Here is a 17,704-nt window from a genome sequence, read left to right as displayed (position 1 = left end):
CAGCTGCTCTGAGAAATCTTGGCCTGGTAGTTTGCCCTGAACAAGAGAGGAATGTGCAACAAGCCTTGTCCCATTCATTCTTCATTTGTACCCACCAAAAGAAGGAAAAAAAGAAGACAGTGTTTAAAAGTTATGAATACCTGAATACTGAATTCAGCACCACAGCAAATTCATGCTCACTGTTTGATGAATGGTGAAGGGATGGGATTTTTCAGCTGTTTGTATCGCAGCCTGACAGGCTCTATTAATTCCAATTCCACCAGAATCACTGAAATGATATTTTAGGAACTGCGAGCCATCCTCCCATTAAAAGTAAAATTTGACCTTTCAGGAGATAAACAGCAATGTTTGATCCAGCATTGACAACTTGCAAAAACTTACGGGAAATTCAAGCTTTGGAGGTTTTATGCTTTATGCATTAGGTAACATAATCCCATGAAGAACATCTGACTCACTCCTGAAATCCATTGTGTTGTATTTGCCATGCAGGAGCTGAAATACCTTTTCTTTAAACTTTAAATCACATCAATTTTTTAAAGACAGGTTTTGTCTCTTCCTTTGGCAGAGGAGTGAAACGGGCATTGACAGGCAGTGAGGGCTTCAATGTGGCTTCAAATTTATCATTTCATAACATAAAATATCTACACCAGATTTACAATGGTACCAGAGCATCCACAGAACACTTAAACCGAAAAGCCCCCTTCCACCTCCCTCCACCCCACCCAGCTTAGCAGTAACTTGTTTCCCTGCCTGTGGGACCTCAGAAGAGGTTTACTACCCCTGAGCAACCTCAGGCAATCCAATTCCTTTGATTAATTTTTAATCCTTTCCTGATTAGATCTTTTTTCGATAGTTCACCTTTATGAAGCACAGAAGTGTTGTTAATGACCAACAACTTGTGTTGCCTGTGATTTTATCTGCAGAATTTGTTTGACCCTTGCCCAGCCATGCCAAGGTTCAACCCATAGACAACGACCATTAAAATGATCGAAACTACCTTAGAGCAGTTTTGCTCTAAGTTGCCCCAACTCAGAAGAAATGGTGCAGAAGATTTTCTGCTGCTGCTGTCTTGTCAGCCATATCCACGCTCTCCCATGCTTGGTACAAACACAGCTGAAGAGGAACATTCATGTCACAGGAGCAGACTGGCACATTTCTACCTCACTGATGTTAGATTTTCTGACTTAATCTTTTTAGTCAGATCTACACAAGATGGGGCTGCAGGATGCCAAGTTTCACTGTAAAAAAATTATGCCCTGAAGACAAGAGGCAGTTGAGATATTCTGGGGAGCACTGGCCCTCTGACTTCCATGGTGTAACTTGAAGCTGCTTGTCTTTAGAGGGGACAGGAGTAGGCTCCTTGCCTCCCAAAGGTCTCCTTCACGCAGTGTTTCACACCATCATGTCTGTGCTTCCCCTACTAAGTGGGCTGAAGTAAATTCAGTCATGGTCTAGTTTCCTGTGGGTTTTAGCAAATGACCTCTTAACTCAATCAGCCAAACAGAATAAAAACGCAAGCAGAAAAAATGTTCCTCTGCCCAAAAAAGCAACGCAGAAAGCTCAAGAAAATCCATTTGCCCTGGCAGAAAGAACACTGCTTTATGTCTCTGTGTCCAGAGGGGAGGGGACAACTCCTCAACATCTTTCTTTCACTGTATTTATCTTTGGCTAAAGGCTGTGTCAGGTTCAACATGGAGCTACAGACCTGGAAAACGGAGTTATCTCTGAAAGCAACAAAAGGTAGACTATTGTATTGGTAAGACAGAAACCTTTGGCGGTACGGAAATGTTTAAGGGATTGGATACAGAAGAATCTGGTGACAATTTGAGAGAGTGGTGCTCAAATATCCAATCTGTCATCCTTTTCTCTTCAAAACGAACTCCCTGCAGCAAAATTACATAAATTATGAGACTGGGAAACTGTGAATTTTTTATATAGTTAAAGTGATTTTACAGGTGTGCCTCCTGGTGGCTAATGACAAAAAATTGATTAATAAATAATTTCATCTAAAAAGGCCAGCTGGGCTTATATTAAATGTCTCTTCTGGGAAAACTTCGGGCTTAAAATTCCAATCGCATTTAAATAAAAATTTGCTCAGAAGAACACTGTGGCAAGTAGCAGGCTGTCCAGCAGCAGGCCGTCCTGCTGCAGCCCCAGAGCAGGAGCTAACACACCGCTGGGGCTACCTGCTTATCTCCCCTGCCTCCCTCCACAGTCACATAGGCAGCAACTCCTCCAGAGGGTACCCCACAGCAGCTAACTTATGCTCTGGTTCCCAAATAGCATTACATCTACTATGCTGGTCTCTGGGCATTATATGCCACAGGATGTTATTTCTCACTGTGAGCTCCTAACAATTGACTCTGGTATCGCCAGTCACCAGGCCTGTGCTCAAACAGCCTCTGAACGCCTGTATTTCGTTTTAAAAGACTTTCAGAGATCACACTCTAGCTGATCAATCCGTGGAGCTGAGATGGCAGTTCTGGCTCAACAGCACGTTTTTCCTGGCTTCGTTTGGCTACACTGTGATTCTCCATAGTCCCTACACAGTGTACCTTACAAGACGTTGCCACTTCTCCAGATGTTACTTACACTTCACTCCTCACTTCCTTGCAGTCCTGTAACTGGGAGCTGTCCCTTCCCACACGGCTGTAGCCGCTTTCCACCTCCTGTTGCCTCTAATTTGCCCACCCACCAGTGCCCACCTCCTTTTGACCCCAACGCCCATCCCCTGCATGGGCAAGGAGCCACAGGCAGGCAGCAGCACACGCCCTGCTCCGTCGCGCTCCAAGCCATCCGCGCAGCAGCCAGCGCCTGCGGCGTGGGCGCAGCCATCATGTCAAAACCTGGCCAGGCACCTCCTGCGATGGACTTGCCTCAACTCCAGCGAGTTTGGGAAACACAGGCATAGCTTTCATCTCCTGTCAGCGCAATCGCTTCCCCAGTGCCACTCTCTGACTTCAGAAATGTTATGGGAAGAAGGCCGATTTGACCCTGCAGTTGTGACACTGCATTGAAGAACCATAAAAACCTTTTCAAGTCATAAATAAGGTATGATAGCAGCTTTCCGTGATTCATCCTGACACCAAGATTGTGGTTTCATGCTCTTAGTCGCTTCAAATGAAGCTGCCATTAGGCACTATTCTGTTGGACTCAAATTCATTTCAAGAGCGTGCAGAAATAATCAGCACAGGTGACCTGCAGTAAGGCTTTCACAGCACGTTAATCTCTTTCTCAGATTGACACTGAACTCTTGACGGCCATTTAAATCTCAAATAACTTGTGAGAAAAAAAGAACTATTGTTTTCTAATGAAGCACCAAAACATGATTCAGACAGTAGACTGAAGGATGAGCCTTAAATACTTTGTGGCTTGCTGTGGGGTAAAGCCAGGGACGTGCAGCAGAAAGGACCCCTCTCTGCACGTGCCTAAGTATAAACCAGACTGCATGATGCAAGCTGCTAAAGGTAAAAGTGCTTCACAGCACCATGCTCTGGTCTGTAAGTATCTGTTTATGCTGAGATTGTAGACATAAGGAAAAGGAGGGTGTCTTTTAGGTAAAGTGGGGCTATGGGAATTGCAAAGGGAATCCTTGGAATCATTCTGCCCGACATGAAAATCCAGGGTGAAATGACAAACTGCCAGTGACAAATATCAATGGCAAAACCACCACAATGTTCAAAAGGGGTGAAATGAAGGGGCAGGATATTGTCTGTGGCAACAGAAAGTGATGTTCACTGAATAAAAGGAGCATTAAAAAGGAGATGCTGAAGAGAATACAATTCAAAAGGCTTTGTCAGCAGAGAAAGCGGCGACAAAGGGAAGCGGTGACAATTTAGCTTGAATCTAAGACTGCAGCTGTAATGGATGAGGGTTAAATTTTTTAAGAAATGCAGCATCCGACCTCTCCCCCTTAGGCCTACAAAGAAGTCGGTAGGTTTTCCAAAGGATGTATCTCCCAGTGAAACACATCAATTAAAAAGCTGCTTCCTTTCTAAACACATTCTGCAGCTCATAGCACCCACGGAAAGCGAAGATGCATTAAGTGCATCTTTGAGAAAGATCCAAACCAAACAAGACCATCTCTGAAAATCTGAAGGAGTGACAAGCTTGACTGAGATATAGGACATATTAAGCTCCTTTTAGATGTTTTGAAATCCGAGGGCTCCTGAATATGGGGTGTAAGTAAACCAGTTCTTGAGGAAGATGCCAAATGCAAACCTTAGATCTGGATCAGAGCTATTAAAATGAAGAATTTAAAGCAGGACCATTAAAGCTCCCTCTGGTGCAGCTAAGAAACTTTTAACAGTCCCCCATGAGAAGACACGAGCTCTGCATTACAGAATTTCTACAACAACAGGCCAGGCAGGCCTCTGTCAGAAATTGCATGGGTATATGCAGTACAGCCCGGGAGCAATGGTATAAATTAGAATATAGTTCTGAGAACCCCTTCCAAACTGTTATTCTAGATGAGCTATATATTATTTCATACTAAATCTGTTAGAACAATGGCTATAAATAAAGGAAAATTGTCTATTGCAGTTGTAAGCCCAGCCTAATAACCGTTCTTTTGTACAATAGGCATAAAGGCAGAAGCGGAAGAAAACTTCCCATTTCCAGTTAAAATCTCCAGTTCTTGACTTTGAAAAGACTTTTCTAGAAATTCCAAGTAATTTTACTAACATTCCCTGGAGGCCAATGCTAAAATAAAACATTTCAAGAGGCTAAATTGACCTTTTCTCCAATTAGCAAGAAGTTTCCAAGTACTGATCTTTGCTTTTTCGTACATCTGTCACACAGCAAACAGAACTTGCAGTGACGTGGCTTTCCAGGAATCTCTGGAAATGGGTTTGACAGTCTTAGTCTAAAATTAAGCAATCCCTCAGAGCAGATGGGGACTACTGGGAGTGGGAAGAGTCTTAGCAGAGAACAAAGATGGTAAATTTGGCTGGTAAGAGGCAAAGACAGCCTCAGGAACCCTCTGCCTTGCTGTTATGCAAGGATATACGTTGCTGCCTACCACCACTGCCCAAAGCTGGGACATCGGTAATCACCAAGCTATGAGTGTGTCTAGGCAAAATTTGGGGAGAAAAGCACTCAACATTTGCCTTCCAGAGGCTTTCTGATCAAAAGAAGGGTTTTTTTTAACAGGCATAGACCAAAGTAAAAAAGAACAACAAACAAACAAACAAACAAACAAAACACAAATAAACCCTAACACACACAGAAGAAAAGGAAAAAAGAACATGTAATATCTAATAATTAAACAAATGTTGAATGCTTATCGACTGACACATTTTTGTGGCCATTCACACTACAGTATAGCTGCATCAAAACTTGGCACAGTCCCTAGGTTGCTCCCTGCACTGCCCCAGATACTGTCACTTTTATTTTAGGTAAGATGAGCTTCTCTAGCAAGGGGTGATTAGCAGCAGCTAGGAACATAAACTACTTATATCTATGTCTATATTTTTTATAGAGCTGCTGTTGAGAGCAGGGGCCGTGCTTCTCACAGATCAACACCCTGAGCTGAGCAAAACAAGCACCATCTTATGTGATCACAAAATGAGGAACAGGGATGATGGAAGCAGGAAATACACAGAACTAAAAAGTGAAAAAAAAGAAATAAGTAAAAAGAGAGGAACTTCTAAATGTTAAGAAAGCTGCTGATTGCCCCTGGGTCACCTTGTGCATTGAGCAAGCTCTGTGCAGCCCTGCTAAACCTTGTGCCATTGGGCTGCGAGATCTGCCTGAACGCCACTGTCCCCAGAAACCTGTGCAGCTCAGAAAGGAAAAGACCTTTCGGATGAAAGCACCATGTCTGCTGTTCCAACAGCGGTGACAGCCGTCTTCGCAGGGTGTCAGTATGGTTGTTGACAGCTTGCTCTACTGCTCCTTCAGCAGCTCTGCCCCTGTTCAGAAGAAGAGAAGTGCAGTGATACGCTCAGTAAGGAAGCGGAAAAAGGTGGTAAAAGGAAAGAAACGTGATGACACAACCCATTAATGGGGTCAAACACAGAGAGAACTGAGCACAGGATTACCTGTGTGCACATTTTGGCAGACTCCATCCCAAAGTCACTTTCCTCTGGTACCACGAAGCATGTTTTCACACACTAGAAAAATATACCCAACTCTTTATGTAAGCAAGTCTAGCGACCTCTTGACCATACCAGTACACCAGGAACATCCGAGCACCTGGCTGGGACTCTGAGCAAAGATACACTGCCAGTTGTAACCCATGCGTGCTGCTAACTTTTGTTCTTTTTTCCACAGCATCACCAGGATGCAGGATGCTATTGTTCGATCAGGTTCTTGTCGCATTTCACCAACTGATTTGTATTAGCAACCTCTGTAAAACTCCAGTTATAATTTATGCAAAGCTTATGGAAGTCCCCTAGGATTAATTACCTAGCTCAGAGTCCAATTTATTTAGCAATTTAGAAAATTTAGACAATAGGTGGTGCGTTTGCTGTTTTAAAATAAAAGGCCAGAGTCCTTAGCTCTGTTACCAGGCTAAATATTAGTTTTAGAAATTCATTGTTTGCAATCCCCTAAACAAGTACTTTGCAGTGCAATCTTTTTTACATCATTTAGCCTGTAAATAATTTCCCTATTCAAACTCTGAACATATTAATGAAAGCAAACAAACCAACCCAGGAATGTAAGTTGTTTACACAATAGTTTTCAGAATCAACTTTTTTGTTTGTTTGTTTCTCAGACCGAATTTGCCAGACTTGTAACAGGGGTCTCAGGAAATGCACTGCTAAAATGTGGTGACACTTTGGGGGAAGTTTCTGGAACACCCAATAAAAGCTATGAAGGAGAAACCTACTCATATGCAGAAATCCACCACCAGACTTGCGTGCACTCTACAAAATAATGGGGACTTTGAAAAAAAATGCAATAGAGTGTAACCGAGTGATAAACGGGGGTCATGTGTGGGCTGTGGGGAAGGAACACTCGCAGGCACAGCAAACTGTGCCATCTTCCGAGGAGGAGACCTGTTGGCTACAAAGCCCCTGGTCTGGGCAGCGCCGGGACAACAAATTCCCAGCCAGCACAGGCAGCTCTGGGGCCGTGCTGCAGCCTGGCTGCCCCGGGGAGCTGCTCCTTGTGCACATTTACACCAGAGACTGACGTTTTGGGAAGGTGGCCTCTGAGATTTCATAGCATCTGCAGCTGGGAAATCCTCCCGTACATGTCCTGTGGCTTTAATCCTTCCCCAGGCCTTGCTGTGGTAGGACAGGTGACCAGGCCAGGTACTGGCCCCAGACCTAGCTTTTAGCCTCCAGTCTGCCCCTTTGGCTTTACGGGTAGCTCTCGGGACCTGGGGTTTCGCTGTGTGTTCAACGCTTCCTGTGCAGTAACTACAAAGCCCCGCCTTGCACAGTAAATGCCACTCACATCGTTTCACAGTATTGCAAGTATTTTCTAAGAAACAGCTTGAGCACAATTATTTGGAGCACAGTGGATGAACAGCTGTGCAGAGGCTCTGCACCAGGCATGAAGCGCACATCTGGAGGGGCTGCAGTTATCAGGGCTCCAGCGACAACTTGCCTCAAGTCAACAGGGACAGACTGTTCTACAGCAGCTGAGGTTTTGGCCTAAAGGAATATAAATATTTGGGTATCATGTTACTTGATTGACTCACTAGATAACTTAATGGGAGACAGCTGAACCAAGTCTTAAAGAGAACACGCGTGTTCCTAATGTAAAGCTTCCAAAAGCTCCTTTTAGTGTACCAGCTTTTCTTAAGGGACAGTTATGGTTTATGTGGCCCATTTTAGAGATGCTTTAGACCTGGTTCTGATGTACAAGGTACGTTCATTTTGTCTCTCCCTTTATTTACTCAGACATTTTATTGTAATAGAATTCAACAGAGTGTATCTAGTTTCCTCACTGTTCACTTGGTTGGACTCTTTCAGTATTTTAAACAAATCTTAGTGGCTTTTCACCTACTACACTGATTCAAAACAAAGCCAAATGAAGTATTTGATGTGAAAATCTTAATGATGTATGCTGGCTCTAGACAGTGGAGGTGGCCTTCCACAGGTTTCCTGGAAATGTCCTGCAGAAATGTATTAGCGGCTCTTTTATTCCAAACACATTTTACATTTGTAGGTACTTAACAGATGGCTTTCTTTAGTTAATTCTTCCAGAGAGAAGTGCTCACTAGCTCACAAAAGCTGAGTCTTAAGAGTGTGCACTGTAAATCACATTTTAGGTTCTCTGCAAACCTTCTGCACTCTTCCTGGCTGCCTACAGCTTTCTACAGTCTCATCCACTGGGGACAATGTAATGTGTCCCAGCTACACACCTTGAAAAATGTCAGCTACTGTGAATATGACTGGAGGTACAGAAGAGGACAGGAGATCTGCTGTGCACTTCCTTTTCTGGAAGGAATTGGGAATCTCTTCCCCGGAGAACTGGGAAGCGAGAGGACTGCTCCCCAGGGCGTGAGCACTTCAGAGCAACAAGGATGCAAAGGACAGCAAGTCCTTAGGGATTCACTGCCACTTTTCCACTCTGACTAATTCCCTTAGAGGGCAAAGGAAGCTGTCAGAGGTCCTCTGATTTATGGCTGTTCAATGTTTGACCCTCCTTCTGCTGAAGCTGCCACAGCAGCAGCCCTAAGGACAATAGCTGGGGAGAGAGCTACAGAGAAAGGTCCCTGGGAAAGGGGTTCACCCTTCTTCCTCCCCCTCATCTCCTCTGGGAGGTCTGTATGCTGCTTCTGTTTCACAGCAGGTAGATGTAGCTGCCGCCCAGCACAGACACAACTCAAAGAGCAAATGCAGACCTGTTTTTTACACCTTCCATGCTTAGATTTGGTAACAAAGACGCTCTGCCATTCAAGCATTCAGGGGGGTTAAAGTGGGGGGAAAGAAGGGTGAGGAGAGCTGTGCTGTATTGTCTCTGCACTGCACTGCCTCTTTAAAATTAGAAATGCACGGACAGCTTCAAGGTGCCTCCCACTGAGAAAAGGCTTTAGATGCATACACAGAGGCAGCAGAGCTATCCTCCCCCTGAGCTACAGGGCAGACCTGCTTGGGAGAGAAATGATCATTCAGCGAAGTCCTTTGGCTGCTTCTGTAGTAATCCCTTCTCCGCTCCAGTGGCAGCAGCATATTTGCAAGGGAGGAACCAGGAGGCTATACCCAGAGTGCCAGACACCTCGAAGAGGATGAGAGCAACTGCAGGTAGTTAGCTGATGGTGTTATGTCACTTTGTGGGTGGTTATTTTCATTTATTTTAAAGATCTTTCCTGGTATTTTGCAGAGAAACCTGTCTGAAACAGATACTGCTCCTTGTTTTGACCAACATACCAATTTTGTGTCCAAGTAATTGCTTAACACCTCTCTTCTATGAACGTTCACATTTCCAGGCAGCTGTGGGGATGTCTTATAAAGCAGTTAATTGTTTGAACTGTTATTTAGTTTCAGGCTTTGGCTTTCTGTTATGCTGTTGTTCTGCAACTCTCAGTTTGAAAAGCAATGTGGAGACAGAAGTTGGACAGAACCAGAGTTTTTCTCAGAAATTTATTAAGCTTTGGTACACCAGGGGCTGAGGGTGGTTCTAGGGAAGGAAGCAGGACAACAATTGTGCAGGACTGTCCTTTGTAGCCACGACAGGCATTGCTCAGGAGTGTCTGACCTGAAGAGTTACTGCTGTAATGCAGAAAAAGCAGTAATCTCCTCGATTCTCTCCTGGGGGATGGGATGGGACTGTCCTGACATCTGGGAGTCTGGTTGGAGGATTACCAGATGTAGCAGAGGAGGACACAAGAAGACAGACTTCTCATCGATTTGATACAGAAGAGAGGAAAAATTAGGGAGTAGATTGGATTTTTTCCTCTGTGCGGAAAATAAATCCGTTTTTAATGTTTGGAACAACTGTCAGTACAAAAGGGGAAGCCTGTTCTTCCCTGTCTTCAAAAATCCAAGGCACTTTTGTCTTGCTTGAGGAAGATTCTCCCTTTCACCTCAAGAACCTGTCAGAACTGCTGTTCCTATGAACAGCAGGTTTGTGTTCACAGCACAGCCCTACGAGCAGGTTCATGGGACAACGTCTTGTCCATGCAAATTGGCAGGACTCCACTGCTTTGAGAGAAGCAGTAATAGATTATGCTGGCTGAAAATCTGGGCCCCCCTACTCAATTAATAGCTGCCAAAAAAAAGTGCTGGCTTTGCTCTTTTCTTGGATCTTGGCAACTCCTACTTAATTAAGAAATGTATTTATAAGCCAGGACATCAGTTCTCTTTTTTTTTTATTGTCTATCACATTGTCCCGACTGAGACAACTAGCATAAAGCAAAAGCTGTGCCCAAGAGAGACATCTGATGCTGCTCAACAAACTGAGGTGTCATCTCCTTTTAGTTTTTTTTTACCTTGCACAAGGATGACAGTACCGTGGGCTTGAAGGCTAGCAGAAGTTTGAAGTGGATTGTACACTTTTGCTATACTGTCATTTCACTCTGTGCTGAAAACAGCATTTCATCGGGTAAATAAGACTGCCGGGTGTAACAACCAGTGTATTATGCAACTCTAGGGATTTTACGATAATTGAAGCATCCTTTCCCAGGGTATTTCTTCCCACTGTGTGCAGCCAGCAACAGAGCCGCAGGGCAATCAGGTGGATATTACTTTCCCCCAAGCACAGTATTTTTGCTGTAATTTCCTCTCAGGAAATGTTTTACTCTTTTTGTTCCCACAGACAGAGATAAATGATGCTGTTGCTCTATAGTCTCTTGGGGACAAAGACAAGGTGACTCACTGCTCACAAGAAAACTTTGGATGAGGTCCCTTGCCTGCCACTGTTGTGCCCTGACACCCTGGGTATTTCTAACCCCAAACCAAGGGCCAGACAAGCCACGTGTCAGAAGAAGACAGACATGGCCATGGAGCAAGATGAACATAATCCAAATGCTACCATTAACTTCGCTGCGATCTACAATCTCCACGATGGGGACTTAACCTCCTTGAGAAATTTCTCCTTCCCTTTCAATTTCAGTTACAGCGATTACGACCTGCCACTGGACAGCGAAGACGACATGACCAAGACACGCACCTTCTTTGCAGCCAAGATTGTGATCGGGGTGGCTCTTGTTGGCATCATGCTGGTCTGTGGCATTGGCAACTTCATCTTCATCGCGGCCCTTGCCCGCTACAAGAAGCTGAGAAACCTCACCAACCTGCTGATTGCCAACCTGGCCATCTCCGACTTTATTGTTGCCATCGTGTGCTGCCCCTTTGAGATGGACTACTACGTGGTACGGCAGCTGTCCTGGGAGCATGGCCACGTCCTCTGTGCTTCAGTCAACTACCTACGCACCGTCTCCCTCTACGTTTCTACCAATGCTCTCCTGGCTATAGCTGTTGACAGGTAAGTGGATTGCTACGACTGCACAAGGAGATGGCTTCTGACATTGCCTGTCCCGTTTTCCAGGTCTTTAACAAGCTCAGCTGCTCTGTAGGATGTGCTGACATCAAGGTAGGTACTACGCAGACCTGGCTATCTTGTTTCATAGCAACTTACTCACATGTGGTCACGAGATTGTCCTGAAGAAAACTCAGTGGAAATTTCCTGATTGAACTTTTCGGGTGAAAAGAACGATCATTTATTAAAGCAATTCTTTTCCATAAAAATATACCTGACTCAGTGGTAGGAGGAAGTTTAGGAAAGAGGAGAAAGAGAAATCAGAAACAGTCAGTAGTCCAGACAGGAAGGTGTTCATCAGCAGTATATAAACCTGACCGAACTGTGTATCTCTAGGGAGCCTTTACTACTGGGCTATGCAGCTTTTCTTTCTCAGTCTCACCTTTTCTACATACAGTGAAGTAAATATTCTTCAGAGAGAGAAATAGTTGACTGGTGAATACAGAATTTAGCAGCTAAGTTTCCTAACAGGGTTATTGCCTTACAGGATATGTTTTTCTCCCTGTGAGGTATTTTTCCCAGCTTTTGTTTTGGTGTGAAAGAGAATAAAAGATAGGACTTCTATCTAGCTTGCCAAATAGGGTTATTATTCTCTGTCATGCCCTACTGAGCAAACCCAACAATCGCTAAATTAACCATTTGATAGTACTGATGTCTTTGCTGGATGCTCCAACACAGTAGCACATACTCAGTGACTGTGACCAGGATGTGGCTCCATTAAAACACGCTCCTCTCTCTTTACATGCCTCTCTGAGGATGGCAGAGCAGTGAGCCAGGAAACATCCGAATGTCATTTACAGAACCCATGTTAATGATGAAACAGTGATGCTTGAAGCGTCCAGAAAATGATAAAATGCTACACCAATGCAGTCTCACAGAGGTTTTCTTACAGCGCTTCATAATGGGGTGAGCAGAACACAAAGCTACCCTGCACTACCTGCTTTGAGCTGCGATCCTGGGATTTTTCTATGCTTGCCTCTCACTCCAGGAATTTTAACAATGTCATTTAATTGTATTCTTTCTTGCAACTCCTGTTCTCTTAGCCCTGTGCACTGCAGACCCTGACAGGCTCAAGCACTGAGGATCAGCTTCTTGATGACATAAGTCTGACATGACAAATTCACAGAAAGCCAGAGACCTACAGACTAAACTGTTTACAGAAATAAGTCATTTTTTGTGTATGGACATAATATACATCTCCATATATCCTCATCAGATACACACTGCATGATTCATTTAAGAACTTTTCACCGTTCACCATAATAGCATTTACACACACACCACACACGCTCTTCTTCAATTTCTCTTACACGCCATTTTATATTCTAGTCGAATGTTGCCTAGTTTTTAGCACCTGACCCAAAAGACAACTCAGGACCAGTTTAACCCTGCTGGGGGTTATATAGCTCATGCACAGCTGATTCAGCTTTCATCGAGGTCAACAAAAATCTGTGGAAAGACTCCATGGAAGTTCAGAGATGTTTTGCCGTGTGTGTGGGAAAGGACAACCAGCTCCTATGAAACAATTCCTTAATCAGTGTCTAACGCAACAACCTTTACATAGCCCAGGGGTCTCAGGCTTAAGTTTCTAAACATTGTCATTTACACATTACCATTTCCTGTTACTTATCTTTTTCAGCTTCTGATTTTTTTTTTTTGAAAGCCCTTCTACTGCATCCCAGGTTGATGAAGTAATACAAGTCATTGTGCCCTTCTGCCTGCTAGGAAATCAGAAGATTTCTAGCATATCTCCCCACACATCTTTAAAAACAACCCTGGAAATGATTAATCACTGAAGTTTGTTGTAAGAACACATTGTTTTGGTTTTATTGCCTGTTATGTGTGAGCTTTTGAACTGGTAAACAGTGAGAAAGCTGATTCATTTCACAACCAACCATTCCATGTTGGTTGTGTCATGTGGGTAGCTAACTATTGAAACTTTTCCCCTATTTAGGTCATTTTAAATGGTTTGTCCGCATAGAGAGAGTAATCCTGCCCTATAGGACTTCCTCAGGTAGGGCTCTCTCTCACCTTTCTGGATGTCTGTTTGCACAAAACATAAAGGAATTACACATATTTAAAAAATAGTGCAGTGTGAAAGGAGAGGGTCTGAAGATCAAGAATTTGTGCTAAGGGCCCAGTGCCCACACTGTAAATATTACAGGGGGGTTAACTTTAGCTGGGTCCCCTGGAATGAATGCTCATGGGCACTTGGTGTGTTTTAGGGACATTGTTGGAGCACATCTTTAGGGCAGTTTCATCTAAGTCCAGTTCGTGCGCTCCAGCACCACTCTGCAGTGGCAGCCAAAGTGTGGTAGGCAATGACAGCCAGGAAAGCCACCACAAAAGCTCCCTCCTGACGCTACTGTAGAGATTTACCTCATCCAGCCAAACGTTCTGCTGAGCTGATATGCATACTTATAACTGCATACACGTACATTATCCCAGCACCTTCTTTCCCCAGGACCCCATCTGAAAATACTCATTTACCAGCTCCATAATGAGGCTGAATAAGTCTACTGTCCCTTGACATCTAGCCTGCAGTATTAAAAGTAATGAACAATTTATCTGCTTCCAAGATCTGGCTTGTGAAAAGCTCCACTGACTTTCCATTTTATTTTAGAATAAGTACATCCTGCGGATGCTATCTATGTATAGGATATATACAGATAGAAAAGCCTCTGAATGAATGAGTAATGCCACTGTTTGAAACAGTCCTTTGTGTCAAACACAATCACACTGAGAGCTCTGGAGTTTCTCTGATAAAAATTCCTCTTAGCAGAAGCATCCTAATCTTTCTGGGGTAGAGGTAGCACTCTAACAAGAGCTCTTCTTACATCTACAGCTTCTTTAAAAAAAAAAAAATCCTCCCAAATCTAACTAGACAAAAATAAATGAAAAAAACAACCAAGTGAATGACATTTGGCCCTAGCCCCTTTTTAACTGAATTGAGGGTCCTTGATTGATCATGCAATGTGCTTCTACTTCTCCATACTTCCTCATGAAACACCACAGTGCCTCTTGCAGCTTTACAGCCGTAAGGATTGCAAACACCTAACTCAACTTGTCCAGGGTGGCGTATTACCTAACACAGCATATTTAAGATTAATTAGCTATTGTCACCTCCAGCAACCTAAACAAAAATTTGCATGAGCAGAAAATGGATACATAGTACTTTGTTGGTGGCTGGAAAACATGCTCAGCTGTAACCATTATTAGTATCAGCTTCAACTCTTCACCCCATGGATTAACAAAGAAAATAATAAAAACACTCTTGTGTATGTTTAAAAAGAAATGCTATTCAAATAGGCAAAACACGTCTAGGCAAAACAGTCTTCTACATATCTGTTCTTTTATCTGCACCTGACTAGGTGGATATTAATGCATGTTTTAAACTCTGACCTGTACATGTGCTGTCCACCAAAGTATTTCGAGCTGCCGTATCGTGGCACGTCCCGGATACACCACCACCTGCACATCGTGTTACCTCCTGCAAATGTATTTGTCAGTAATAGGAGTATTCCCTCCCTTTCTCTTCTGGTCTATCCACAACTTCCATACGTGTGATCCCTGTTAAAAAAGGAAAGGTTCGTGATATTAAATTACATCGTTTTCTCAGTTTGATTTCATTAGTAGATGGGAGTTTAAGACTGACTTCTTAAAACCACCCTCAGGCACCCAAATGTACACTCATGTTTTCAGATTGTCACGTACCCACTGTCTTAACAGACTCCTCACCTACTTTCTCCAGAACTTCTGTCCAGGTTTAGGATCTTAGTTCTAGACTGCTACTTTGAACAACTTTGTTCTTAACACTTATAAATAAATATGTCAGTCTAACAATCACAGAATTTCCTTCTGCCTAATTCTGTCCACTTGTTTTTTGAAGCGTGCTCTGATTAACAGTGTTTCCAGGCTTCACTTTGCATGTATTTGTCTGTTCTAGGTATCTGGCCATTGTTCACCCACTGAAACCACGCATGAATTACCAAACAGCAACCATCCTGATTGCCTTGGTCTGGATCGTCTCCATACTTGTAGCTATCCCGTCTGCATACTTTGCTACTGAAACTGTATTATTTATAGTAAAAAATCAGGAAAAAATTTTCTGTGGTCAAATTTGGCCAGTTGACCAGCAGATATACTACAAATCCTACTTCCTCTTCATCTTTGGCATCGAATTTGTTACACCTGTGATTACAATGACCTTATGTTATGCCAGGATCTCTCGAGAGCTTTGGTTTAAAACTGTACCAGGATTTCAGACAGAACAGATCAGAAAGAGGCTTCGATGCAGAAGAAAAACTGTAATGGTACTGATGTGCATCCTGACTGCCTATGTTCTCTGCTGGGCCCCCTTCTATGGCTTCACCATTGTCCGTGACTTTTTCCCCACAATCTTTGTGAAAGAGAAGCATTACCTTACCGCTTTTTACATAGTTGAATGCATTGCCATGAGTAACAGCATGATAAACACAATGTGTTTTGTAACTGTAAAAAATAATACCATGAAGTACTTCAAGAAAATCATGTTGCTCAGATGGAGATCAACGTACAATGGAAGTAAATCTAGCACAGATTTCGACCTCAGAACAAGTGCAATGCCAGTCACAGAAGAGGTAGACTGCATAAAACTGAAATAAGTTTTAGGCAGTTTCTAATCTCATATATTTTGAAGGGGGGCAGGAAAAAGGAAAAAGGAAGCTCCTCTCTCTTCTGTAGAAATACCCACCACTGGTGAGAGGCCTGAAGAAGCAACTCACTGGGGGTTTCCACCAGAACCCTTCTACTGGACTGCTGTATAATCCCACAATTCAGACTGATGCCATGCGTCAGTTTACCCTTCTGTAAATTTGGGATGTAGGCACTCGTTTTAGAGCTGTTTAAAACTTAAGGAGAACAGAAAAGTCTGTGAATGCATTAAAACATATTACAAAGACAGAAGAGTTGACTGCCGCTCCTAGCCATGATGTCTCTTCATTTCTTCCTAATAGAAACCTTTCACTCTCGTGAGCTTATCATTCTACCCTTAAGCTGGTCGGTGTCCTTTTCCTTCTGCTCAGTGACGCACAAGATAGGGAGGATGGCAAAGAAAATCAATTTTGCTTCACGTCCCTCTTTACCCTCTCAGTTTACCTCTCATGAAGAAGCTCCTCACAGTCTGCAGACCACCAGCTTTCTATTGTCCAATGCGTAGCATGCTCTTACAAAAGGCACACTCCCTACAAAGCTAAATACTGCTTCGCAGTCTAGCAAAAACCTCAAGCCTCTTCATGTGATACCCGGTTTAAGAATCTGTTATCAGCATTCCGCCCTGTAGTTTTCTGTAGAGTGTTACTCTGTTTGTTACGTATTTGAAACGGAACAGCTACGGATTGTAACAGGGACTGGTTCCCTTCTCTCACCTCCAGGCACCTTACGGCCAGCTTCTGCTGCCACGAGTCACTGAGCACCTCATGGAATCACAGACTCAATCGTAGAGGTGGTGAACAACACCTCCAGATTGCCTAGGCCGCCCCCTGCTCCAGCAGGGTTAGTCAGAGCAGGTTGCCTGGGATTGTGTCCCGTAGAGCTTTAACTGACTCCAAGGACGGAGACTCCACAGCCCCGCTGGGCGACTGCTGCCAGTGTTCAACAGCCCTCACAGTGAAAGGGTTTTCTTATGCTCAGATGGAATTTCAGGTGTTTCAGTTCGTGCTCATGGGACTTGTCCTGCTTTTCAGTGGGACACACATAAAAGAAGAGCAGGTTGGTGGGAAAAATCCACACCTAGAGATCTCACCAGGTCTGTGCACACCTTCAAAATAAAGTACAAGTAGAGCCAAAATAATACAAAGATCTGGAGATGATCTGTACTGCAAGCAATGGAGACAGACTCTAGGTTTCAGCAAGCTGGTCACTGCTTGAGTTGAGTAGCAAATTGTCTGGTCAAATGTGAGGCAACAACGCAAGGCAAGTTCTGCATTGCCTCCCACAACGCCATTTTTACTATTCTCATTTTGTGCAGCTCCAGGATGAGTGTTTCTTAACTGGTAATTGTGATAAAACCGGTGACAGCAGCAGTAAGACATACTCATTTGAATGACACACAAAATATCATGGACTTTTGTGTATTGAAATCAAGTCTTTTCTATTGTGATGACAAATGCTTACTGTTTTAAAGCATGTGGCATCACCTACTTTTGGAGTAAATGGCTTTTGTAAATAATTTGTCTACTTGTGAATATTAAGTGAGCAGCAAACCCTGATAATAAAACAGTAAACACAC

At 43.5% G+C, this 17,704-nt stretch overlaps 1 protein-coding gene and 1 long non-coding RNA gene across 4 annotated transcripts in view; one reads left to right on the top strand and one right to left on the bottom strand.

Moving 5' to 3' along the window:
• Positions 1 to 15,376, bottom strand: part of LOC121068127 — a 60,541-nt gene extending 45,165 nt beyond the window's left edge. For all 3 annotated transcript variants that reach the window (XR_005818636.1, XR_005818635.1, XR_005818633.1), the window contains exons 1-3: positions 14,839 to 15,376; positions 6,042 to 6,113; positions 5,800 to 5,912 (exon numbers count right to left, since the gene is read on the bottom strand). This is a non-coding gene — a long non-coding RNA (uncharacterized LOC121068127). The remainder of the gene's footprint in view (positions 1 to 5,799; positions 5,913 to 6,041; positions 6,114 to 14,838) is intronic.
• Positions 8,304 to 17,704, top strand: PROKR1 (prokineticin receptor 1). Its single transcript, XM_040553161.1, has 3 exons — positions 8,304 to 9,200; positions 10,714 to 11,382; positions 15,383 to 17,704. The coding sequence occupies exons 2-3, from the start codon at positions 10,892 to 10,894 to the stop codon at positions 16,077 to 16,079; spliced, it is 1,188 nt and encodes a 395-aa protein (XP_040409095.1). The 5' UTR covers positions 8,304 to 9,200; positions 10,714 to 10,891; the 3' UTR covers positions 16,080 to 17,704.

This window comes from Cygnus olor, chromosome 3 (genome assembly GCF_009769625.2).
Source record: "Cygnus olor isolate bCygOlo1 chromosome 3, bCygOlo1.pri.v2, whole genome shotgun sequence".
Lineage (NCBI taxonomy): Eukaryota > Metazoa > Chordata > Aves > Anseriformes > Anatidae > Cygnus > Cygnus olor.
This window is presented reverse-complemented; position numbering and strand designations above follow the sequence as displayed.

Excerpts from the sequence above, each read along its gene's own strand:
- PROKR1 (XM_040553161.1), top strand. The coding sequence starts at position 10,892 with ATGGCCATGGAGCAAGATGAACATAATCCAAATGCTACCATTAACTTC. Across the intron at positions 11,383-15,382 it reads CTGGCTATAGCTGTTGACAG|GTATCTGGCCATTGTTCACC; the intron begins GTAAGTGGATTG and ends TGTCTGTTCTAG.